General features: G+C 51.6%; 1 protein-coding gene and 1 long non-coding RNA gene across 2 annotated transcripts in view; one reads left to right on the top strand and one right to left on the bottom strand.

The window, feature by feature from the left end:
• Window positions 1–26546, top strand: part of LOC116938503 (uncharacterized) — a 52155-nt gene that overhangs the window by 5513 nt on the left and 20096 nt on the right. The gene's annotated exons all lie outside the window — the stretch shown is intronic.
• MTX2 (metaxin 2) lies at window positions 2194–26380 on the bottom strand. Its single transcript, XM_032945642.2, has 11 exons — window positions 26229–26380; window positions 25806–25873; window positions 20544–20591; window positions 18832–18878; window positions 17104–17176; window positions 14105–14181; window positions 11592–11684; window positions 9714–9752; window positions 8208–8333; window positions 5936–6012; window positions 2194–3566 (listed from the first exon to the last, which is right to left on the bottom strand). Exons 2-11 carry the CDS (start codon window positions 25840–25842, stop codon window positions 3368–3370), a joined length of 816 nt encoding a protein of 271 aa, XP_032801533.1. The 5' UTR covers window positions 25843–25873; window positions 26229–26380; the 3' UTR covers window positions 2194–3367.

The raw sequence follows: 26546 nt of genomic DNA, 5'->3' as shown, positions 1-26546 counted from the left end.
CACACCTCCTTGCATCTTCCCCTCTCTCCTCCCCAACACCTTCCATCTCAAAGCAACCTCTCCCCCCCCCACCACCTCCCCCAATCACCTCCCCACTCCTCCCCGCCGCACATGCATGCACCCCGACACCGCAGATCCATTATCTCCGGGGTGAGCTGCGCAAATAAATCAATTAGGGCCGATGCGGCATCAGTCAGAAACGCGGCTCATTAAAAAATAATTAAAACAGCAGCGCGCGTTCCTGCCGCTCGTAGCTGACTGCTGCCGCTGCCCTCGGTTGTAAACGCGGCCCGGTGCTGTGGCGGAGTCGCCCACGCGGCCGTGCGGCTCCATCCCTCCTCCTCGATGGCGACAACAGCGCCCAAGCACCACGCGGGGCATGGATGTGAGCAGAGCGAGCGCCAGGCCAAGGGGGCAGCCTCGACACGAGGTCGTGGATTTGCACGGCATCCGAACGCAGCGGCCGGGGTCTCGAGTCTCCCCACAGCCCCGCCCCTCCTCCCCACGGGGGTGGGAGGGAGGGGGGGGTGGAGTGGGGGGGGGCACCCACGGACATCAAGGGACGGCGGCTGTGAGCGCGCGCGAGAGACACCGCGGGGCCAATTATCGTTTGAAGCGGGTTGATCAACCCCCCCCCCCAACCATCACCGTCCCCCCCTTCCCCCTCTTCCCCCACCGCCCCCCGCCCCCTCATCCTCCTCACTTCAGTCGAGCCTCAGCAGGAAGCGAGTTTGAAAGACAAAACGCTAAATAAACTGCACGCCTTGTTGGCCACTTAGCGCGAATGGAATTGATTGCCGCTTTCCTTTCACGCGTTCGTAGGTAGCGGGGCCCTCTCTCGATTTCGGGCTTTGAAGCCGCAGCGCCGTGAAACAAGAGGGGGTGGGGGGGGGGGAGACGGAAATCGCTCGGTGGGGGGGGGGGGTCTCCTTAGCACCCACGCCCGCATGGACCCCCGAGGCTCGACACCCAGGCACCGTAGCCACTTCCAACATCAAACCCCGTCCGCTCTGCCTCCAACCGTTTGATGGCATTCGGTGTGAATCTGCCAATTGCCCCGCGGTAAGTACCAAAAAAAAAATTCCTGGCTTTTATGTGCGCTGGCACCCACCCACGCCTGTGCGTCGCTCACCGCTCAATCCATCCGTCAGAAAACGTTGCACGTCGCTAAGCTAACGTTACACGCAGTTGCGTTCGAAGCAAGATAGTTATGGAATTTGGCAGCTCGTCCAGGAAGGGGATGTTACACGTAACGAACGTAACACGATTCGACCACCACCCCACCCCTCCCCACCCCTCCCCACCTCCCAGTTCATTCCCTTGGACGTGCCGGGATGGCGGGCCACGCGCGGGGCCACTCCGCTGGTAAGGCGCGCGAGCCGCATTAGCGAAGCAAGTAACCGGAACTCGAGAGGAGTGCTCGCCAGCTCATCCCAGATCGTCGCCCACCATCAATCGCACGGTTGCGCGAACGCGCGGGGGTGGAGACGATGACCTGAAACCGTCCCCTGTGCCTCCCCCGTAGGTCCACTCGGTGCTCGAACGAGTACCTGGTGCAATGTGTAACAACCATCGTCACCGGGCCGAGCGTGGTATTGGCCACCCCACCTCTTCCGTGTGCCGTACCGGCCTTTTGCACCTCCGATTGGCACGGTTGGCTACGTACGGTGCGAAAGAAGTTCTACGTACACACATCGCTCGCCTGGTATACAGATCATGGGTTCGTTACCGACCCCCGACGCCTGCGTATTTGGAGTTTGCGTGTCTCTATCTCCCCATGGTCGCGTGGATATTTCTCCGGATCCGCCGGGGTGTTCCCTCCACATTTAAAAACATGCGTTTAGAGTATTTGGCTGTAATACATTCCCACATGATAGCCCACTTCTCGTTGAGCTATCATTTGTGGCCAGGTCGCTCCTGAAAAAGAGCTACATAGCTCATTGACCTGGTAACTACAAGTTTCGTTTTAGTTTACCTCCGAACACAATGCGCTCTCAGACAGGAAGGAGCGCCAAGCATCGGTCGGCAATGCACTTTGCCAAATGCCCATCGCTTGATTGATTTGACGTGTAAAGGAAATCCCAAACACCAGCATCATCACCACAACCGCCACCACCAACACTTCCACCTCCGATGACGGTGAAAGAGCCGAGCGAAATATCAACATTAATGAGGGACATCTGCTCACGCAGCGAGACGCACCACGCTCTTTATTTAATAAAGGCAAAAACGTGCGACATTAAGGACACCAAATGTAAATGTACTCCATTCGAATATATCTTTATTTTCATCCAAGACACTAAATTCGTTCTTTGAATTTAATGAGGGAGCTCATTAAACCCGCAGGAGAAAATGAAGCAGATGTCTTTAATAATAATGAACTCACTGGAACTGGTTGCTTATTGCAACTGATAAATCGCCACTGGTCCATCAAATCACTTTAATCAAACTGGGCTAATCGACGCTCGCGGCCGCACGTTTCCTGCGTACCTGCACAAACATTTATACATGGCACTGGAGGTACGCGCACGAAAGACACCACAGCAACAGCACGAAACAAGGCGCGCGCCACATTAACATGGCAATGCTCGCTCGCTCTCTCTCTCCAGCACTCGGCTGGAATCTCGTTTCCACCAACTCAAACAAACAACACGTGGCAGTTTAATAAAATATGGGTAGTAATGATGAACTTGGGAGGAATCGTTCAATATGGGGCGCGAAGTGACGTTCAATATCAGTGTAACGTTTATTGTTGACAGAGGAACCCGTATAAGCATAGACAGATGAGTACCCCGTGCGTCTCGATGCAGGGTCATCCCAGGAGACCCACACACACACACAAAGAACCCCCGTGTAGCCTCACAGACGGTGGGGGGCAAGTGCTGTTAAGCGAGAACTCATCGCAGCTGGCACTGTGCACGTAGGGGTGGTGAGAGCGCCACCACCACCACGGGCCGTGTTTGTCTCTCCCGTGCTCGTGTTTACACACCATGCCAGCTAATCATTTAAGGCCGAGTCAACCTAGATGAGGCCCAGGAAAAATGAAGACACCACTCTCCACTGAAGTAGTGTTTTAATCGAATTCAGTTTGTTGCAATCGTCCAATACTATGCTAACCACTGCACTACCACTACTCACACACACACTGCCACACCACATCACAGCAACCAGAGTTCGAGTCTTGGCCAAGGCTAACAATATCAGTGGAAAGCGGTATCTCGACCTGTCCAGGGCCTGTCCAGGGCCTCTCCTAGGTTGGTCGCAAGCTTGAAACAAGTACTTAGGTGTCACTTTCTCTTCCCGTCGGCACGAGCCGCGGGGGGCCCAACCGCCGTCGGGTTCCCCCCCTGGGCCACCGTCGGGGCCCTCAAGCGCTGGAGGTGGAGCCCTCGGTGGAGACGGTGGTCTCGTCGCCAGGCTCGCGGAAGTACTGGCGCTCGACGCGCTGGCACAGGTCAGCGAGGTTGGGGTAGGCGCGCACGAGCTCGGGGAGCGTGTCGCTCGACAGCTCCGTCGTGAGCAGCGTGAAGAGGTGGCCAAACACCAGCGCGTCCAGCTCCGTCGGCCTAGAGGATGACGAGGGGGGCGGGCGGGGGTGGGCGGGAGGGGGAGGCAGGCGAGCGGGTGGGGGGGGCACAGACAGCGGCGACAATTGTCATCAAATGCCAAGACTGGTGGCGCTGAAGCTTCGCACAATGACCCCCACCCCCCCACCTCCCTCACCCTCGGAATGGAAATGTGGAATTTAGGCCACCGGTTCAATGACGAGGGTCGAGATACCGGCCGCTCCGTGGCGGCGTGGGGGCGCTTTGACCCGGGGCTTGAGTTCTCACCTAATATTTTCCGGGTTGGTGGTCAGGGCATGCGTAGGGCACAGTGACGTCGAGTAGCCACAGCCATTGATTGGCGAGAGGTATGCTGGATGCGGCGTGGGCGGTGTGTGTGTGCCGTGTGTGAAAATAACGTCCCCGGTTCACCGACCCCCGGGACAGAAACGAAGCTCTGCTTTGAGCCGACTTTGATTGACTCAGCTGCGAGCGGGGGCCGGCAGTCAGTCACTAACGAGCCAAGGAGAAAAAAAAAAACATCCACTCCAATGTTTGTGTAAACTCCACTCAATAAAGAAAACAACGTAAAAGCTTAAACTGTACTGTCAGTAATTTACCTTACTTAATGCCTCCACGTGGGTGTGTAAATCGTGCGCATGAAGCTACTGCCAAGCAACGTTTGGGGCCATCAATGTTAAAGAGCCATAAAAGCAATAATTAATGACCTCCTTACGCAGCCGCGCTGTAAACTGCAGCCTCCTCTCGCCGCACAGGGCCAACGGACGGGACGACCAACGTGCGCACGCGCGGCCTTGGTCTAAAACCCACTTGTCATATTTCCCAACAAATTACCAAGGTCACACACAAGAGGCGGAGGGTGGGGGTGGTGCTGTGGAGGGGGAGGAGGAAGAGGGGTAGGGATAGGAGCGGGGCGGGGTGGTTTGGGGTAGCGAGGGAGAGGAAAGCACACAGTAGCCAGTATTTACACCGACCTCAACGGCGGCGGGGGCACATTATAACCACTCCGTAGTCTGCACCTTTGCAGTCTGATGAATGGCCGAGCGCCCCAGCTGTCTGCGGGGGCCCCTTGCAGCCGGCGCCGCGGAAAAAATGGAAACAGGCGCGCAGAGGGGGTGGCCGGGGCAATTCTGAGTTTCCCGGGGTGGCGGCGCTAGGAGCGCCGATCGGAGGCTCAACATTCCTTGGCACCGAGCGTGCGAGCGAGCGAGCGAGAGAGAGGGGGAGAGACACGCGGCCGGTCCAGTGGCTCCCCCTTTATTAAACAATAACGGCGAGCCTCACGCCGGGGCCAGCACAAAAGTGATAGGACGTCACGCGCGATTTCTCTCGAGCCTCAGCAGCACTCTTGGGAGGGTCTCAGAAAAATATGTGAGCCTAGGAATGGGGGGGGGGGGGGGGCGACCTGAAAAAGGTACAGGTTACCAACTCTGGGGGGGGCGGGAATGATGCATTTCAGTTCAAGTGAACTACAGCGCTATTATAGCCGTTAACGCCGGCGCAGATTAACGGCTCGCAGCGAGGTGCTGCCTGCTCTGTGAGGCACCGATACCATCCCCTAAGCCCCGAGGTGCTTGACCAAACCAAGACCCACCCCAAGGCGAAATCCCCTCTCCTCCACGCGTAATTCAGCGTGTGTGTGTGTGTGTGGCTGTGTGCAGCGGTAGCGTAGCGGTCAGCGCGCTGCGCCATGAACCCGGCGACCCGAGTTCTATTCGGGCTCACGCCAAACACACGTGACGATTATCTGAACCGGTCATGGGCCTCCCGTAGGTCGACTCAGCCTGAAATTAGTATCTGATACGGTGTGTAAGCATCTGGGGAGACAAAGGCGGTGGGCGTGGTGCTCACCAGCCACCTTCATAGGTGCTCGCGAACATCAATTGCCCCAAAAGGCTCTTAAAGGTGGTGTTGTGTGCGTGCGCCTGCTGTGGAGAACAGAGCTGCAGTGGTTTGCGGACTGCGCTTCCGACCGAATACAATTCCTGGCCTTGGATAACGTCGGTGGCGAGTGATGTCTTAACCGTTCCTGGGTTCTCCCTAGGTGTGTAAACGTCAGCAGCAGGGAGGCAACGGCGATCGGATGCGTCGTTGGCCACACTAACCCCGCATGTGCTGTGTTGGCCTGAATAGCTGCTCACTTGCAGCACTTGCTCTTAAGAGTCATTTTTGTTCGTGCGTTTGTGTGTATGCAAAGTCCTCAATTGGCGCCTGTGCCATGATCACCTTACCAGCGAGCTTTCAACACTTCACGTGACCTCAACGTGCATCTATCCTGGCACCAGTGTCGATCGTTTGCCGTTGTTGTTGCTGCTGCTGTATTATTGTTGATGATGATGATGATGTGCTTGAAATAATGCGCGTCTCACTGGCGGCCGAAGAAGTAGGACTGAGATCCGAGCCGAAGCGACAGCGCGCGCAGACACTGGTTCACCTCGTCATGCACCTGCGCGAGGAGGAGGGGGGGGGGAAGAGACGGACGCCGTGCGTCAGACGCGGCCGCGCGCGTCGCCATCACGGCTACAAATTAGGTGTCGACCGTCGCTATTTATAACTGGCCGAGAGCTCGTTAAGACGAAGGAAAGTGTCTTTGCGTCAAGACGCTGGGATTGAAAGGGCAAGAGAAAAACAAGCGCAGTAGGAACATTCACCACCGAAAGCAAAACGGTAAATACCGATTTACTTGCATTATTTTTTTTTACCAGATAAGGCCCACACTGAGCTGTACAGCTCTTTTTCAGTAGTCAACACAGGGAGAACACGCAAACTCCAACTATAGAGGCGTCACGGTCGGGATCGAACCCATGATCTCCTGTATACCATGCGAGCTAATTAACATCTCACCACCGCGGTGTCCTTATTACAATTGCTAACAATTTATGACTGTCATGTTACATCCCAACATCAATTTGCACATCGACACTCACAGTGCACTGCCACAACACAAACACAAGCCCATCTTTTCGTCCCGTGCAACGTGTGTTCCAAGCGAACAACACTATCCGGGTAGGGGAGGCGGGAACCGGTGGTGACGACGGCCCAGAACTCGTGCTGCGAAACCCAAGCCCCTCTCGCAGGCCTCGCTCAACCAACAACTAAGAGGGAGAGGCCACGCGCATATAAGAACACGAGTGACGGTTGCAAGATTTTCAACAAGGAAGGAATGGTGGCACTGCGATCGCGTTAAAGGCCGCAGAAAACGTGGCAAGTTTTTTTGTATAATTCCTCGTGCAGTCGCTGGGACATGAATAAGCATCTGTCCAGAACAGGCGCCAGAAATATGACCCTTCGAATAACATAAATGGCTGGGTAATTACTCAGGGAGAATACGGTATTCTGTTTGGAAACAGCAGCCTATACAAACACTCTTCTTCGCGAAAAGCGTTTGGACCATTTATCCTCCCCACATTAGCAAACATCATTAGCGGAGTCCTAATGATACAAGCACAGGGCCCCCCCCCCACCCACCCTCCGAGTCAAGCTGCAGGGGGTTCTATCGTAAAACCCGGCACCAGCAGCACAACTGTGCAGAGGCGTTTCAAGGGAATCGCCGCTTGTCTGGTCCCCCGTAGCGCTGCGCCAGCCGGGCCCAGCGGGACTGGCGTGTCAGCGGCTGGAGGTGCAAGGGCTGCGCCAGATGCCAGCGCTCTGTGTTCACATCCACGCGCGGGGGCTTCCCAAGCGGCCTCGGCTGCAGCGCGCTCGATAGCGGCGAAACCGCCGAGACGTCACGCACAAAGCTCAGCCGGGGGGACGAAACGCCACCCCTTTCAGTATGTTGAAATATTTTTGCACCGTACGTAGCCAACTAATTGGGAGGTGCGGGGGAAGAACCACAAACTTAACACAAAAAGAATACAATTCGTTACTAGTACAGCAACTCCGGTGTGTTAGAGAGCCAAGCCACAACATTTATAAACGACGTTTCGCCAGTAATTACAGCTAGATTTAAAGCTTTCGTGACTGCTAGGATCCATACTCTTTGGTTCTATTGGGTAAAGTCACGTAGGTGAAAATAAAATAACAAAAAAATCACGACGTTTCGGCCACAACACAAGCGGCCTTCACCTGATGAAGGCCGCTTGTGTTGTGGCCGAAACGTCGTGATGAAGGCCGCTTGTGTTGTGGCCGAAACGTCGTGATTTTTTTGTTATTTTATTTTCACCTAAGTGACTTTACCCAATAGAACCAAAGAGTATAATTACAGCTAGCTTTATCAGGCGACAGCCCGATTTGTGGAGTAGTCCCCCTGTCTCCAACACACCGGAGTGCTGTACGAGTAACGAATTGGCATGTTCTGTTTACGTAACAAACCTTACTAATTGGCTGTCTTGGGTGGTGGCGGGTTTAACGACACACATATATTTACGCGACCTAACCCAAAAAAACCCTCTATTATGGATGATACTGGTCGCGAAAGCCTACCACGTGTTAAACTAAACACAAAAATTAGTTCCAAAGAAATTAGATTTAAAAGTGCATAGCTCCAGCGGCTTCCTAATATCGGAAGGAAGAGCATTCCACACAGCACCACCGAACTGAAACTCCCCTCGCACTCTTGACAGATGTAATGCACGCACGCGCATGCAAAACCGTGGGCCAACAAACGCCGCTATCCCCACACGGGCACGGGGGACTCGCCTGCTCCGGGGTTTTGCTGGCCCAGCTGAGGGCCTTCATCTTGCGCCGCACCTCCCACTGCTTCTGGTAGGCGAGCAGCCGGTTGAGAGGCCAGGGGTAGGGGGAGCCGTACCGTGGTCGGCTGATCTGCGCCACGACGGAGAGAGACGACATTCCCCGTTAAGACTTTCCTGTTTCGAGAGGTCTGTGCAAGTTGCAGGGTGTGGGGGGGGAGGGTCCCGTTCCCCTCTGCATCTCGGCACGCGCAAGGGGCTCGGCGTTCATTTTATTTACAGAGGCGTAGTAGCGCCGTTATTTTTAAAGATATTGTACTCACCGCACGGAACTGTAACTACACGACCGCACTCTGACAGCTGGCCCAAAATGGTGCTACATGTCCTCCCACACGGCCTTGTGGGAGCCTCGGTACTGATGAAGTTGTATTATGTTTTCTTTCCGGTTTCGTTTAATGATGTACACGTACATCATCGAAACAGAATCAGAAGAAAAACTGATGGCTTACATGTACGTTATCGCAAAGAGAAAGGCTGAAGCCTCGACGGATTGCGGGTACAAGGTGGCGGGGGGGGCAGCAGAAGACCAGCGACACTGAAGGCCCCAGCGATTTCCTTGTGAGGATTTAGAGTGCAACACTCCTGACCGACAGGGATGTCAGGGGGCTCACTCTCTCTAATAAAAGGCGTGCGTGGTAAAAACCCCGACATTTGCCTGCTACATATAATTACTGCACGACAGAATTTGGATAAAGCGCTGAAATGCAATTTATCTCAAGACGCCGTCGTACAGATAGGGGCGAGAGAGAAAATTGAGATCAGTGATGGATGGAAGAGAACAGGAAAGTCTTGAACCTGGAATTGGACAGGTTACCTAAACCTATTTTTATTTGCCCAGGTATACAGCTATTTTTCAGAAGTGACCTGGCCACAAATGATCGTTCAATGGAGTAGCTGATCATGTGGACATTTATAACAGCAGAATACTCTGAATACTCCAAACGCGTGTTTTTAAATGTGAAGGGAAAAACCGAAGGGCCCGGAGAAATATCCACATGACCACGGGGAGAGAGAGCGCGCAGACTCCAACCATACAGGCATCAGGGTCGGAGTTCGAACCCAAGCCCTCCGGTATACAAGGCGAGAGAGATAACGTCTCGCCAAGTGAAGGTTCTCGCCATTGCGGAAGGCCAAGAGACAGAAATTCCAGACTGTGGGAACAGCAGAACGGGGTGACCACCCGTCGACAGCAAAGGCCGACAGGTTGTTCACACAGGGGCTTGGCTGGTGTGGCGAACATGACCACGGCTACGGGAGCAGAGCACAACCTAACACCCTGCCCTAAAAAACATAGACGTTACGATTCCTTATACGTGTGCTCGGGGCCTAAAGGTTGTTTAGTTCGCCCTATGGTACGAGCAGCGGTGCGGGGTTGTGATCAACTCTGCGAGCGCCGACACTGACCACAGCGCCAGCGGGTCTGCGTTCCCAGGGCAGGCGCCGCGCCACTCACCTCCTTGCACGTGGTGTCGTCGCACCACAGGATGTAGAGCTGCGGGAATAGACACGGCGTCCCGTTAAAGAGGCGAACGCACCTTGTATATATAAACGTGCGTGTGCACAAACGTTTTAAAACGAGGTCAGGTACAGCCCTTTGTTGTCCAATCGGCTGCTCGACGAAGACCCCCCCCCTCCCTTGCCGTGTCAGTCACGGGGGTCGATTGACACCAACTCGCCATGCTGGTCAGTGCGGGTAGCCGAAGGGCAGCGGTGACCCCGAGGGACGAGTCCGTGGCTCGCGATTGACCGAGAATCCGACTCGCGGCTGCGGGCTCGCAGCAACGCGCCGCGCCACCGCTCCACCTTACCGGGACCGGGGGATGCACTCCTCTAACTCAGGTCGCTTGGAATCCAAGCAGCAGCAGCAGCAGCAGGCGCGGCGCGCCTACGGGAGTGTCCAATAATCTCCGCGAGCCGCGAGAAGGTCGCGACGACACCTCGCGGCGTCGCGACGCGCTCGCGGGCGGGAACTCGTGTCGGTCAAGAGCAGAGCGAGATGCATCACGTCTCCAATTACCGTCGCCGGGGCCCGAGAAGCCCTCTCCCTCCTGTTTCCGCCGAGATAATGTAAGCCAATTAAAGGCGCGTTGCCGCCGCCATACCGACACCGCGTGTCAATGCGGCAGCCCGGGCAATCACGCCGGGACTCTACGAGGGGGGGCGGGGGGGGGGGTGATTGGGCGGAGGGATGGTGGGTCGCGATAAGACATTCTGCCAGCCAATTCCACTTGCACACTGACCGTGACCTCGCTCTCTCTGATCGACAACAGATAACGCCCACTCGGGCGGGAGAGAATCCTCGCGCCGAACGGTTTCCAACGATCGATCGCGCGCCCAGCTTGGCCAACTTCCTCACTCTTTTTTTCACAAAGCCTCGCCGAGCGCCACCGTTCCCCGATGGCGCGGTTCCCTCGTCGGAGACCACGGGTCAACGTTTCGCCCGTGCGCCCCGGTGTGGTGCTCGGTGTTTCTGGTCACTCGACTGCCCGTTTTGTCATCCGAGAAGGCGATCGTCGGGATCGCGAGAAACGATCGGAAAGGAAGGCATTCAAGTCGGCCGTCGCAATGCCGCCCAGCTGAGTTCTCGAACAAAGCCACGACGTCACGCGATGCTGCGCGAAATTCTACGTTTCGCATCGCTCTGTAGCCTTGGCAGCTACGATCCCAGCGAGCTGTGCAATAACGTACTGGCCGCAAAAAAAAACGCCGCCTTAAGACGAAAGTTGCTCCTGACGTACGATCAGGTCTCGCTGCACGCGGTTGCCAACCGACTTGGTGAACCAACGCCGAGACAAGGCAGAGCAGCTTCGTCACCGGTCTGGGCAGAGGCATAAGCTGAGACACTCATCGCCACAGCAACACTAATAACTTATCATTGCATCACTCATCACCACGGTACTAATAACTTCTTATCGCATCACTTACTGCCGGATCGCTGCATCACTCATCGCTTCCTCGCTCATGACTGCAGCTCTAATAACTCGATACTGCATTACTCATCACTTCATCTCCTATCACTACAGTACTAATAACTCACGACTGGGCCACTGATCACTGGCTCTTTCACCAAGGCATCACTCATATCACTAAAGCACTCATCATTATATCGTTGCATCGGCCACCGCTGCTGCAACCGCGCCTATCCTGCCCCATCGCACCACGGACACCGCACCATCGCGCCAGACACCGCGCCGTTGCAGCGCCGGTAAGCGACGCTCGAGGCGGCGTTGCGGAGAATTGGGAATCGGCTTGGGATCTGTGGCATGTGCGGGGGTCATGGCGAGGGTTGCGGTGAGGGTCGCGGCGAGGGTCACGCGGGGTTGCGGCTCACCTCGGCGGTGAGAAGAACATTGTTCACCAGCTCCATGTAGGCCTTCATCTCTGCCTTCTGCTGTTCGTCCAGGCTGCTGCTTAGGCAATGGCCCTGGCAGGCCCACGCAGCATCCAGGTCAGAAGGGGGCATATATATACACACACACACACACGGGCGGCCGTGGTGTATCGACGCATCAACTTCTCACCAACTCGTATCTATTCTTAAGCTCATCACGATGCATGCGTGGATGGCATCCTGTGCGAAAGAAACGATGCTTTCTGACTAGGTTACGTTGTATGTATGAATAATTGGGTTCATATGACCCCTGCGGCCTCGAGTGACCAATCTACAATCACCGCAGTGTAAAAAAAACAGATTCACAGATCGAAGTATGAACCTGAATGAATCAGACCGCCAGGCAGGTGGGGTATTCCACCTTTGACACAATCAACACAAGCACTGATGTATCCACACTTCTCACTCTCACATCACACCCAGATCACATCCAGATCATCTCCAGATCACACCGAGATCCCACCCAGATCTCTCACACACAACATACAGCACACCGAGATCACATTGAGATCACACCAAGGTCACACCGACATGACGCACACCACCACACTGACCGCTGTGCAGACCGTGCTCTTTCTGTATGCCGTCTGCATCGTGCACACAGCGGCTGCTACACGGGCTGCGTGCACGCGCTGTTAACGCTGTGCAGAGGATATCTGCTGGACTGGTAGAATTAAGTCTCCAATAATAATCCGTCGCCGTCATCATCGTCCACCATTCACCACTGCTGCACGACGGCCTCCCTGGTGGCGGGTTTAAGGACACATTTATATTTACGCGATCTAACACAAAAAAAAACCCTATATTATGGATGATATTGGTCGCGAAAGCCTACGTGTTAAATTGAGGCCTCCCTGAGCCCGTCGCTGCCTCTCACAGCACTGCAATGTAAACAATCCACCCACCATCTGAGGCAAGAGCCAATTCTACAGTAACAATGATTTACAATTGTAAAAAAAAATGGACAATAATTAACAAATGCAATACTTTAACACGAAAATAAAACCAAGCGTTTCTACAAGCAGAGCGAATCTCCATCATAATTATCACCTACATTATCAATGCAATTATGACCTGAACGGTATACAATTACTGTTGTTATTATTATAGTTCTCATCATCCACGCTATAAATACGCGATTCTCTTGCACGGCATTGTTAGCATGCAAAGGCAAAGACCCCCATATAGCCTTCACAAGCACTTCGGGCAAGTGCTCTTAGCGAGCATGCGAGGGGGGTGAGTGGCCAGCACCACACCCGACCGCCTTTGTCTACCTATTGGCGATGTTTACACATAGCACCAGGTACCCAATTGAGGCTGAGTCGACCTAGGGGAGACCAAGGACCGGTTCAGATAACAGTCACTGGTGTTTGGCGTGAGCAGGAATCGAACTCGGATCGCCAGATTCGTAGCATGCAAGGGCAAAGATCCCCCGTATAGCCTTAACAGACTGTTCAGGCAAGTGCTGTTAGCGACCACCTATGAAGCATTCGCAGCATGCACAAATACGCACAAGCGCCTTCGATCCGATCACTCACTATTTCACACGCACAGAGCGAGCCATGGACACAGGTAAGCACACAGGATTGTGGCACAGAAAGTGAGCGACGCTGGGATATTATCAACATTTCACCCACTTGTGCCCTCTCCCTATCCAGGAATGGGACTAATGCATTTGTGACCAACTCTCCTCGCGGTGAGTAGCAGCAGCAGCAGCCGCACGGCTCGTCGCTTTGTACGCATGCACTCTGCACCCGGGACCTCGGCAGTCAATTGCAGGCGGAATGTAAACACCGGCTATTTCATTATTCAGCAAGAGCGGCTCCAGGCAGCAGCGGTGGTGGTGGTGCAGGCCGGCCCTCCCCTGCATTACGGTGGAGTGTGGGATGGGGGGGTGGGAGCTACGCAAATCATGGGCTGCCACACACACACACGTGTGTGCACGCGCAGGCGAGCGCGTGCACGCGCGCGCGTGACTCGTTACGTAGCTCTCGCTGGTGCTCATTAAAATTTCACCGCTGTTTTTTTTTCTTTTAGCCACAACAACATTTGCATCCGAATTCCTTTTTTTTTTACCGACGATTTAAATATATCGGTAACAGCTCATCATCTCTCCATGGGCTAATGACGTGAAGACTCAATCCCTTGCCATAGGAATGTGGAATTTCCCTCATTGGGGAGGGCTCAGGGCCACTCACAGAGTGAGCGTGTCCAACGCTCGCTCAGGTAATACCGATACAGACGAATATTCAAAATACTTTTTTATACTACAAAATAACCAGAGGCAAAGATGAATATGTACAATACGTTGAGCAGACGATTAGGAAGAGAGGTGATAACGACGATGACGATGTTGACGTTGATGATGATGACGATGACAATGATGACGATGAAGACAATGATGACGATGATGACAATGATGACGATAACGACAAGGAGCGCCGCCGCCGTACCTTTGCCTTCACAAACTGCACGATGGGACCCAACTCGGAGACCACGTGGTTCCCAACGTGGATGAAGGGCACCTTGCCTGCAAGAGAGCGCAGCAGCCCCATTCACCACTGCCGTTCTCATTCTTAAACGGGTTGTACATCGTCATCGTCAGCCGTCATCACACCACTGCTGGATGAAGGCCCCCGCTCCCCCCACCAGCCGCCACTATGGGTTCGTTTAGTTAAATGGGTTTTAAAAATGAAATCTTCTTTTAAAAAAAACATTCTGCCTGCCCCAATTTGCAAGACTCTCATATTGAGACTTTAATGCAGGAATTAAATTCAGTCGCAGGTTGTTCACATCATCGGCTTTAACAATACTGCACAATGAAGTTGAAGACTCTATAAGTGAACGGTGCACGAGCATCACAGACACTTGTCTTATTAAGCGAGCGACTTATTACATTTGGTTAAATATGGCAGTTCCTAAAATGGTCAGATGTTGACAGCGAAACGTATAAATCCTTGTTTGAGCTTATGTTGACGGATTTCACAGTTTAAAAACATTTTTTAAAAGTAAATTTGCATGCAAGCGCACACACACACCCACTCAGTACCGAGCACAGGCGCATTTTGCAAAATGCTTGGAATTCATCGGGCTTCCATTGTTCAGAGCCATTAGTTTACAGGAAAAAAAAAGTAAAGGCAATTAACCTCAGCTAAAGGAATGTGAGAAAAAAATAAACATAAAAGCCTGAAGACAAGAACAAAGGGATGCAAGGCAGATGGCTAAACTCACAGGAGACGGGGCGCTGCGACAAAAATATCATCACAAAGATGGGGGGGGGGGCTCCGACCGCTGGCCCCTGCGTACACTTTGCCCCGTTTGCGCGGCCAGATTTTCCCACAGCCTCGAGAGAGCGCCGTTACCTGGTGCTCTGATGAACCGGGGAGGTGGGGAGGGCAGGGGGGGGCGGGCGGTCGGGGGGGCAGCCCCACGCCCGCTGCCCGCTGCCTCACCTTTTCCCTCTGCCTGACCCCAGCCCGCAAACACCCACGGCGCCGAATACTGATGAGGCTCGCGACGGTTCAATAGAGTCCATCCGATCAACCTCAAGGGCAGCGCATACATTAGGCACCGCCGGGGCTCCGACGTCCCCCCCGGTAATGAGACGGGGCCACGGCGGCGCTCGCTCGTCTTCGGCGGCGGCGCCGTAATGAGAATTTAAATATTACCTAATAGGCCCTTAATTATCGAACTCAAAGTTCCAATTGAGTGCACTTTTTAAGTATTCCAATTACGCTGGCGCAAGTTAATGTTTTAAATCGAACCATTTACTGGCATCCCGCGATGTAGCGGCGAGGCGGACGGGGGAGTTGTGTGCTTGCTTTTTTGTTTCTCTCTCTGGCCGATCCGCCCTTCGTCGCCAGCCCTCGTCGCGGCCGGAATCCTGTTGCTCTTTGCCAAGCCCCCCCTCTTTGGAATCAACAGGAGGCTAGTGGTTTTTTTTACCTTCATACCCAACGAAGCCAGCGTACATCCCATCTGGCCCATTTGCAGGCAAAGATAATTTATCGTTCGTCGCCTCTGATTAGTGGCTGTTGGGCTACGTATGGCGCGAAAGAAGTTCACCATACATACAAATTGGCCGCTTAACTCTGCTACAAAAAAATCTGCATACGCGTCCGCGCATGCTCACAAGCGTCCGGAGATGGATGCGAAACGGCGGCCATTACCATATTATGTATAATGTATGGCGCTCCTCTGCGAGCGTTTTGCAGCTCCGTGCGTAGCACCTGCTAGGGCCGGACGGAGATGCAAGAGGGATAGAGCGCGGGTGGGGGGGGGGGGGCATCACTCTGCGTCGGTGACAGCCCCACGGTCACGCAGAGTTCAGCGGCGTGCGCGATTCTCCGCGAGTTTGCGTGACGCTCTGCTCACCTCCCGTTCACCCTCTGTCGCCGGGCGAACACCAGGGCCTCGCCCACTCGCTCGCCGCCACGCCGCCATTCTTTATCATTATCCCTTCCCCCGGCGCGAGAGAAATGGGGAGAGAGCTCAGCGACCAATCCTCGCCGGTGCGATTATTCCCTGATTAATGCGCCGCCTCCGAACGGACCGGAGCGGTGAGGTACCCAATTAGTCTTGGGCTGCTGCTAAGGGCCCCCGGACCTGCAGTCGGGTTTGATATTAAGTTGTGACATTTTCCAGTGACCTTTTTGGTTTTCTCTTCCACCATCGTTTAGCATTTAACAAATGTAACGTTCCAACACGGGCGGTAGTCCGCGTGACCTTTACAGCTGATTAATTCTTCCCAACTTTGCTTTTCTCAATAGTTACTGTTAATAATTAGCAGCCGCCACCGTGTTTTAGAATTACGCTCGAATATCTCAATTCCTCCGGCTTCTCTGCCTGCAAAAGGGAAGGGCTCGAGTTTTTTTTATTCGTACCGGAGCAATACATCGAGACGCTGCAACGAGGGGAATTCTGACGGATAAATTACAGCAAAGTGACTGTAAAAACTGCATAAATTTACACGACCAGTTTCCCCCAAGCATAAAGTCAAGCGAGTATTAGAAAATACATTGTAATTTACCGCGGCACTAAAACTGATAAGCCCAATTAAGTCACAAAGCACAATGGCAATGAGGCAATTGTGATAACGACTGCTTTAGAGTTCATGAACTTCCTAAGCACATTCACGCTGACAATGAATGCAGCAGCCACTGGACCCGAGAAGAGAAATTGGGGTAAGAGAGTCAGGCTGGCTGCCCACAGCACCCCACCCCCACACCATGCACTCACGCCCACCCACCCGCCCACGAGCCCGCCCTGCGTGCGTGCGTGCGTGGGTGCGTGTCTGCACGTCGAACTCTCGCTCGCTCGCTCCCTCCCTCTTTCTCTCGCGCGCGCGCGCGGGCGCGCACCCTTGGGCTGACGTATCGCAGGCGCCGCTAAGCGCCGTCGTTCTAAAGAAACGGGAGGGGGCCCAGAGAAACCCCACGGCGGCAGCTCTCACCGGAAGGGGACATCTGCTCGGCGTTGGGCCGGTAGACGACGTACACGGGAAGGCTGCACATCCGCAGGAAGGCCTGCGGACGGGGACCGAGAGAGCGCACACATGGACACACGCGCAGGCACGGAGCGCCGTTCACCCGTTGCGGTGCAGTCACGGGGCAGCGAGACGCCAAATGACCCACAGCCACCGCCGCAGCCACTGCCGTGTAATGATTGTCGCTGAAGGTCAAGGGGTCACGGAGCTAACCCTGTGTGCGTCTGCTGGAATTCAAGCTCGCAAAATATTTTGTTTCAATTAGGCATGAACGCCCACGTTGCTGCACCTTTTATCATCAATCCAACACTGGACGAGGGGGGGCCTCCCCCACGCCGTGTGGGGGTGGCGAGGGTCATTTGACCATACTTCGCCATGCTCATCGGTACGGGCTGGTGCAGGCAAGCTGCGTAGGCGTGGGAGCGCAGGAGTGCAGTACAACAAATTAACGTTGCCGCACCGCCCTCTGCTGCCCACCACGAGGACAGAAAGAAATAAATGCACGTCATCGTAAACAAAAAATAGACACCGCGAGCTATTTTTTCCAATAGCAAACATCACGTCGACCGCATAGAACGTGTGAAATATAGAGCGCGTATAAAACCATCAACGAAAATAACTCGGCGGCGCTGAGATAGCATCTCTTGCAGGAACACTTCCACTTTGACGTAAAGACATTGCCGCCCGATATCGCAAGCCGCGAGTTACTGAGACAGATACGTGTTGATTACATCAGAGCCATCATCCTGTTATTTATTTCGTATCATATTCCTATATATAGAGTTCCCTGGTTACATAGATTGCAAAAACAACACAGTGGAGTGACATTTCCCACGCTTCAGATGTTTATGCGGTTTAACCTGCATCCGTAGCAATTCCAAAAAATATTTCCGTGCGATTCCCAAACTGGTTTGCAAATGTCCAATAAAACCAACACCGTTAATACCAATGACCTGGAAGCGCGGCTGTTAACAACCGCGGCTAATACAAGTGCACCGTGTTTATGGCCCCGCCTGTCTGACCGAAGCAGGCCGCTAACGAGGCACAACTCAACAAGCATCTGTACCGCCGCCTAATTAATCGGGGAATTACTGAGACGGCCGGACTTGTAAAGCCAAAATAAAAACGTTCCTGCCGATCACAGCCAATATTTGCGTTAGCAATGGCTTTCCCACGATTTCTAAATATAACATGACAAGCAAAAATAAACTCAAAACTAAATATTCGCCCGATTGTTTTTGTCTTAATAAAGCAGGGCCCTGGGTATATTTACATATACAACAGTGCGGCACTAAATCACACGGAAATGAATGACATTTGTTAATGACGTCATGTTTATATACTTCATATCACGTTTCATTTAGTTAATGTGTTTTTACACTGTTGCACTGTGTCACCGCACTGCAATAAAAGTATTCGTCGCATCACTTCCTCAACGCTGCCGCCGCCGTGAAGCACTGCAATTGATATTCGCGTTTGCACTGTTGACATTCCGCTGCATTGTAATTATTTTTGTATAGCACAGCGCAATCCTGCACTGCATCAAATTGCAATTACACTAACTTACTTGGCACGGTGTAACACATTGCTGCACTACATCACACTGTCAGTAATGCGCGTCTGCAAGCAGCCTTGTTTTTTTTTCCCGAGTCGAGCCTCGCACTCGATGCTTTAATCTGCAGGTAGTGGCCTCACCTGAACCGCCAGGCACGATGCCGCGTCCGATACCAGAATCTGCTCACCTGAAACACAGGCGACGAAACGACAGCGGGTTTTAACAAGCAAGCCCCGCCGACTTCACAGACTGGAAGAAACCCACACTCGCTTTTTTTTTTAAATCTGTAATACGACAACGACGACGATGACATGAAATATTTAGTTTTTTTTTCTTCACGCAAAAAACGTTCCACAAAATGTTGCCAACGCACCGACGTGGTTCGATTCATTTGCCAGAAACAAAGGCGTTTGGCACGCGGTCTAAAATTGCACCAAGAATCAGTTAGGAGATAAAATGGGATTGAACTACGCTGTAGAGATTGCCCAAATGGAATATGAGAACGGGCCAACCTTTTACAGTATTGCCAAGTACTACAGACATGTGCATTATCAGTATGTCAGTACAATATTGAACAAAGCATCACCCGTCACTTCTGGCCTTATTACACTCACGAAGGGGCCAAAGCAGCTGACAGCCAGACTTTCCCCCACTAACTGCAAGTGACAAGATTTTAATAAAATGTTGTGGCTGTTCAATATTGTTCGATGTTTGCTGAAAATATATTGTCACATAGCCGCATTAATAAAAAAAATACAAATCCTTTTTGACGTTATTATCTTTACGTAATGGTCAGCGAATATGTAGCTGGTTACAGAAAATGTTCAAACTTGTTTGTTGTGCTTATAATATATACGGGCAGGTTATTTCAAAGAAAATATTTTTGCACTACAAGTTATGAATTATAAGGTTAATAAAAAATATAAATACATTTAAATATACAGGAAAGACTCACCAAACATTCTACGTTTCCTGCATTTCGATGTTTGACCTATTCCATTAATGAGGCAACACTTAAAGCTCCGCACAGATAGATTCATGAATCCATAACTGCACTGCCATCTCCTGGCGACTTTGATAAAAACGTTCCTGTGGTTTAAGCACATGAACCAAAAATCTAACAGTTTCTTTGTGAACAAAGAAATGCCTGGTGGTGGCAGAGTTGCTCAGATGTCAGTGGCACTGAGCTGGCACCGTCGAAACCCTGAGTTGAAATCCGGCTTTTCTGCTGCCTGCGTCTTTAAGTGTAGTGATTTGATGGTCTCAGCCCAATCGACCAATGACTCCACGACAAAGGGTATGTTGGCGCTTTATTTTTTTGTCTAAATTCCAGATGTTGAGAATTAAAACAATTGACTTGACCGGCATGGAATAAAAATTACTCTGTGTGTTGCAGGCCAGGTGTGAAGGTGCAAAGGTCCACACAGATGGGTTCACAGGACATTTTCTGCACTGCCACCTGCTGGCCAGCTCACAGCCCTGACACAGCATACAGAATCAGAAGAATCAGAATTTGGATTTATATTAGAGGAATCTGATGAGCTATAAAGCTCTTTTTCACAGATGTCCAGTAGTTTCACAGATGCCCAGATAAAAATATGCACCTCGTACTGTAGCACAACTGGCTATATTTCCAGTGGAGGACAAAAAAACTCCGACGCCTTTCCGGGTTGTACCACGCGTATTGTCGAAGTATCTCCCAGCATGTGGCACGAGACGTCGGACAATCGTGCCAAACAACACACCACGGTACAACCCGGAAACACATCGCAGAGCCGCGCGGCATGACCGCGAACAGCTACCCGGGTTGTAACAAACTCGACTGGCTGTGTGTTTTGATGGGCGCGCGTACCTCTCAGCGGCTGGTAAAAGGCAGCGTTCTCTGGCCACGGCTCGGCAGCTGGTCCACACACAAACAGAGAAACGCGTCGTTTCAGATAACACGGCCCCATTTGCTCCAAAGAGCCTGCTGATCGGCGTTTAGGCTTCCGGCAAAATAACCGCAAGGAACATTCAAGACAGCACGAAAGAAATACAAACCCACCACTTAAATCGTTTTAAGGGAGAAGAAAAATCGAAGTTATATTGAAAAAAAAAACATTTGTTTTCAATGTGTACGGTCGAGAGAACTGTCGTCACTGCAATGCAACGGTTGGGTTAAACAGCGCGCGTCCATTTTAAGCGTAACGCTCAATGCGATCGGACATGTGGCTGGATTTTTCATTTCATCCACAAAATGACTGTTTCCACTGAAATGTCAGCGAGGTTTTTTTTTACTTTCCACGGGCAGCTATGATTGTGAGAGTTGGCGGTGACAAGGGGAGGCCTTCGTCCAGCAGTGGATTGATCGCGGCTGCTCGATGACCTCTCACTCGCCCACGTGAGGAAACACACTACGTCGGTTTGGCACGGGGAAAAGCCTAGAACCACCATTTGGCACAGATCCTCGCCTAATTTCACGTTGCTCGGGAAGACAAATGTGCAAGAGGTGACCGGAGCCGTGTTCTCATGTATACGTAGCCGGCCCAACCCATAATCCCAGCTATAAGCCACACACCGGCTACATTTACAAATAACAAACAGCCTATTATTTATTACCGATGTTTTCTTTTTACCAAGTAAGGCCCACAGAACTCATTTTTCAAAAGCGACCTAGCCACAAATGATAGCTCAACGAAGTGGATTGTCACGTGGACATTTATAGCAGCCAAATACTCTAAAAGCACGTTTCTAAATATGGAGGGAATAACTGCAGGACACGGAGAAAAACCCACATGACCACGGAGAACATGCAAACTCCAAATATACAGGCGTCAGGGTCAAGATCGAACCACCGACCTCCTGCATACCAGGCGAGGGAGTTAACATCTTGCCACCGTGGCACCCCAGACACAGATACGTATGCGGTCTCAATTATCAGAACACCTGAGCTAAGTGTAGGCTGTCAATACACATCCTGTGAGCAGTGCAAGCTATGTTACAGAACTATCAAATGATTCCTTCTCTCTCGCGGAGATTATTGCGCAGAAGCTTACACTTTTCCCTGCATAAAAAAATGTGTTTAACCAGATGAGAACTCAAGAGTCCATGATAGTCTCATTTGCAAGAGTGACATGGGGCATTATTTTACCATCAGAGGGTGATGATTGCGATGTTATTGCATAATCACAATGTATAAATTTGCCTAATTTACAATCAAGTAATGTGATTTGTTAGGCTTGTGTGTGCATGTCTCGTTCTTGTCATCAGCTTCCCACGAGTGAGATTAATGCAAATCAACCGTTCAGGATCGGACATCGGCCTTTTTGTACACGAGATAATATAAAATCATTAGAAAACAACAAAAATAAACATCGTCTCTCCTTGAGGTCGGGTATACAATTTCAAATTTGTGAAGAATTAATTGGTTAGTCCTGGATTTACACGAATGGTTCAGTGAAACCGATTTTAACAAGCCCAGTTTATTTTCATTTCTCAAACAGGGTTGGTGGGGCCCAGCCAGGCGAGTGCCCCAGGGTTCTTGTATCACTCCCCTCACCCCCACCACAAATACTACAATATCTCATGTCGTTTGTGAAAGAGAGATGAGAGATGAAAGTACACGGGCATGCCGATTCAAATAAATCATTTAATGAAGACGCAAAGAAATGCCATCAAAAGTTCCCATAGAACTTTTTTTCGTTAATATCCCTCGAGGCAACGCTCACCCCCACCCACAGGACCAGTCATAACAGCCACCTGAGACAAGGCGTACATACAAACTCACACCAAGTGATGTAACACTGCGACGCGAGACATAATGGTGATTCATTATCTATCCTGCCAACAAATCAGCAACCACAAACTGCTTAGCGAGGGCACACATGGAAATAGGAAAATAAGTGATCATTGCGTGATTGAACGGCGCACACCACCCTAGCCGAAAACTCAGCCACACGTGAAATGGATTCGCTATCTTCAAGGAAATGCTGTAATGAAATATTTTCCGTAATGAGATTAACGTGAAATGCTTCGTATTACTGAAGTCCAAAATGCTGCGTTCGGTTTTAAATATAACTTGCGAAGAGTGATAATTACAATGCCGATAGATTGACCTTACTTTTGCAGAATAGGTTTAGGATAATTTTTTAATGAATGCCAAAAACTTGCTTATCGCTTACCATATCAGAAACACAATTAGCAACTAGCTAAAAGTGATAGTATATGATGACTTAGTCATAGAAGCTCCTTTGGCTACGTACGGTGCGAAATAAGTTCCACATACATACAGAAGGTAAATATGAATTACACCATTGGAAACCTCATTTGCCAGTAACAAAATATCATTGTTTTTTTACCCTTTTATCTGGCAACAAAACTGACACCTTCTTTTTACAAGGAGTCATGTTTACATTGACCACAATACCTGCGGTCGGAAGCAAACAAAAAACAACAACTCTGATAATGTATGCACTGTCCTTGAAATTTGATTGGTCCACACCCGAGACAGCTTTCTTTAGAACCTCGTCTCACATGGTGTTGGACCAAAAGACGCCAAAAGGCGCACAACTCAAAGACAATGCAAAATCAGAGTATGAGAGCTCGGGTTAAGCATTTACACCATTGGAAACCTCATTTGCCAGTAACAAAATATGATAATTGTTTTTTTACCCTTTTATCTGGCAACAAAACTGTTTGTTTGCGTTCCGACTGCAGGTATTGTGGTCAATGTAAACATGATTCCTTGTAAAAAACTGTGTCAGTTTTGTTTCCAGATAAAAGGGTAAAAACAATTATCATGAATATTAATTAGTTTAAAATGTGATTATTACTAAAATTATAGATAACACAGACTCTATGAATATTGGCAAAGGTTACAAAAAGAGAACTCATCCATGTGTATGAAATGAAATGCTCTCCCACTGAATTCTGGGACATCATTGGCCGTTTAATGAGCCATGAGCACAAACGCTGATCATGGTGAGGTTAGAGACCCCACGTGTTCAGAAAATCAATCACCCAGGACAGAGGCAGGCGTGGCTCCAGCATAGGCAAGCACTGTGCAGAATCATGAGCTACTGCATAGCCTTAACAGACAGCGGGGGCAAGTGCCGTTAGCGAGCACATATGAAGGCTGGAACGGCACATGAGGAGGCGGGTGGCCAGCACCACATCCGGCCGCCTTTGTCTCCCGAAAGGCATTGTTTACACATCGCATCAGGTACTCATTTGAGGCCGAGTCCACCTAAGGGAGGCCAAGTACTGGTTCAGATAATCGTCACTGATGTTGGCCGGGAGCGGGAATCGAACTCTGGCTGCCGGGTTCGTCGTGCAGCGCGCTAACGACTGTGCCACCGCTCCCACCACACATTACGACACACACGCACCACCAACCACAATAAACACTGCACACTTACGACACTGCACAGACAGCACCACAACGGACAGAAGATGACCACACACAACTCGCGTTCAACAACGCCACACACATCACCCGTTCCTGTGTTCATCACACGATTCGTGGCCACAGTGGTTCTCTATGGGTGCCGTTATTCACTCGCGCTCACTAAAAATTCAATCGTGCGTAGGGCAATATTGTTGTTAGGGTGCCGAATGCCAATGTGGAGGTCTGCTGGCCACGAGGAGGCTTCAGGGAGAGCCCGGTGTAGCGCTGACAAGTAGTGGCTTACAATTCAGTCCACTGTTTGGGTTGCATGGCCAAAGCACTCATGTGACTTATCTTTAAAATACATCTCTATGTATCTCTAGGTGTCTCTATGGGTTTAATGCGTGCTCTATAGTTTGGCATGCATGGCCACAATGGCACTAATGTGGCCTGTCTTTAATGCATTTATGAGTCTATGTATCGCTCTAGGAGTCTCTGTATCTCTTATGTGTCTCTATGGGTTTACTATATGGTCCATAATTTGGGTTGCATGGCCACAGTTACAAGCTTTGTCTTGTCTTTAATATATCGATATAGGTCTCGATGTATTTCTAGGAGTGTTTGTGTATCTTCACGTGTCTCTCAGGGTTTATTGTATGGTCCATAGTTTGGATTACGTAGCCACAATCACACTACTGCAGTTTGTCTTTAATGCATCTCTATGGGTCTCTATATGTATCTCTTGGAGTGTCTTTGTAACTCTGCTTCCATGGATTTACTATATGGCCCCATAGTTTGGGATACATGGCCACAGTTGCACTATCCTGGCTTGTCGCTCACTCAATAACTGCAGCTCTTCTCTAGTAGCTACACGAAAACAAAAATATATATAATTTTTATTTTACCAGGTTTAGGCCACAAATTATAGCTCAACAAAGTGGCTTATGATGTGGAAATGTACAGCAGCCAAATCATTTAAACGCAAGTTGAATCTAAATGTGGAGGGAAGGAAAACCCGGAGGGGTCCCCGAGAAAAATCCACGCGACCACGAGGAGAGAGACACGCAAACTCCAAATATACAGCAGCAGGCGTCAGGGACGGGGAACGAACCCACGAACTCCTGTGTACCAGGCGATGTAGTTAACATCTCGCCACCGTACACGCCTTGCATGCGAGTCCCACGTAGCCCAGGAGTTACCCTGAAAACTTCCTTATCGGTAAAGTCCAGGACGTGTTAAATGATCAAAGCTAGCCGCTGCCTCACCCTGCCCCTCGCATCTGAAAGCGAAGACGCGCGAACAGTACGATGCAAGGGTACAGTGAGACAAGGGTACAGTGAGGAGACAAGGGTACAGTGAGACAAGGGTACAGTGCGAAGACGCGCATACAGTACGGGACGGGTACAGTGAGGAGACCAGGGTACAGTGCGAAGACGCGCGTACAGTACTAGACAAGGGTACAGTGAGGGGACAAGGATACAGTGAGGAGACATGGGAACAGTGCGAAGACGAGCGTACAGTACGAGACAAGGGTACAGTGCGGAGGCGTTTGTACAGTACGGGACACGGGTACAGTGCGGAGGCGCTTGTACAGTACGGGACACGGGTACAGTGCTGAGGCGCTTGTACAGTACGGGACAAGGGTACAGTGCGGACAAGGGCGCGGTGCTTACATTGGTACAGTATAGAGGCGCGTACAGTCGACGAGTCCAGTGCCAGGCGCGCACAGTGTTGAGGAGACACGCTTACCCGCCATCTGGTTCACGAGGCTCTCCGCGGCCAGCATCGCAGTATCCTGAGAGCCTCCTCCCTCTCCTCTTCGCGGACCGAGGGACGAGCGGGGGGTAACACGAGAGTGAGAGACACGGGGGGGGGGGAGTGAGACACGGGGGGGAGCCACGAGAACACGGCGGGCGGCGTGCGTGGGGTGCGTGGGTACGAGGGATGTGTGGGGAAGAGACTCGATGTGGTACGCGAAACGACGCACACGCACGCACCGACACGCGGAGAGACACGTGAGAGAGTTCGAGACGGAGAGACAGACACGTGACAGAGAGAGACACGGAGAGACAGAGACACGTGAGAGAGAGACACGTGTGAGAGTGAGACAGAGGGAGACACGCGAGGTGACTCGGATTCGCCAAGGACACGCGGGGGCCGCTCCCACGATACCCCGCGCGAGGGCTTCCGCTCGCTCTGACGGCGGCGGCGGAGGAGGCGGCGCACGTGACCGGCCGCGTGACCCGCGCACGCGCCACGTGCGTGCGGTCGGCGCGCGCTCTGAGCGAGATATCGAGATTGGAAGAGAAGATATGAATTGTGAATCACAATGAGGATATTGAGTCACAAGGACAACAACAACCGCCATTCGCCACTAAGTGGCGGTGACGTCACCACGGCGCTTGTGCCAGGATAGGTGCACGTTGAGGCCACGTGAAGTGTCGAACGCCCGCTGGGCAGGAGGTCACGGGGCAGACCCAGTAGATGCCA

Source organism: Petromyzon marinus, chromosome 4 (assembly GCF_048934315.1).
Source record: "Petromyzon marinus isolate PM22_M1 ecotype Great Lakes invasive population chromosome 4, UKy_Petmar_22M1.pri1.0, whole genome shotgun sequence".
NCBI lineage: Eukaryota > Metazoa > Chordata > Hyperoartia > Petromyzontiformes > Petromyzontidae > Petromyzon > Petromyzon marinus.
The sequence above is the reverse complement of the archived record's forward strand: the minus strand, read 5'-3'. Positions and strand labels throughout refer to the sequence as shown.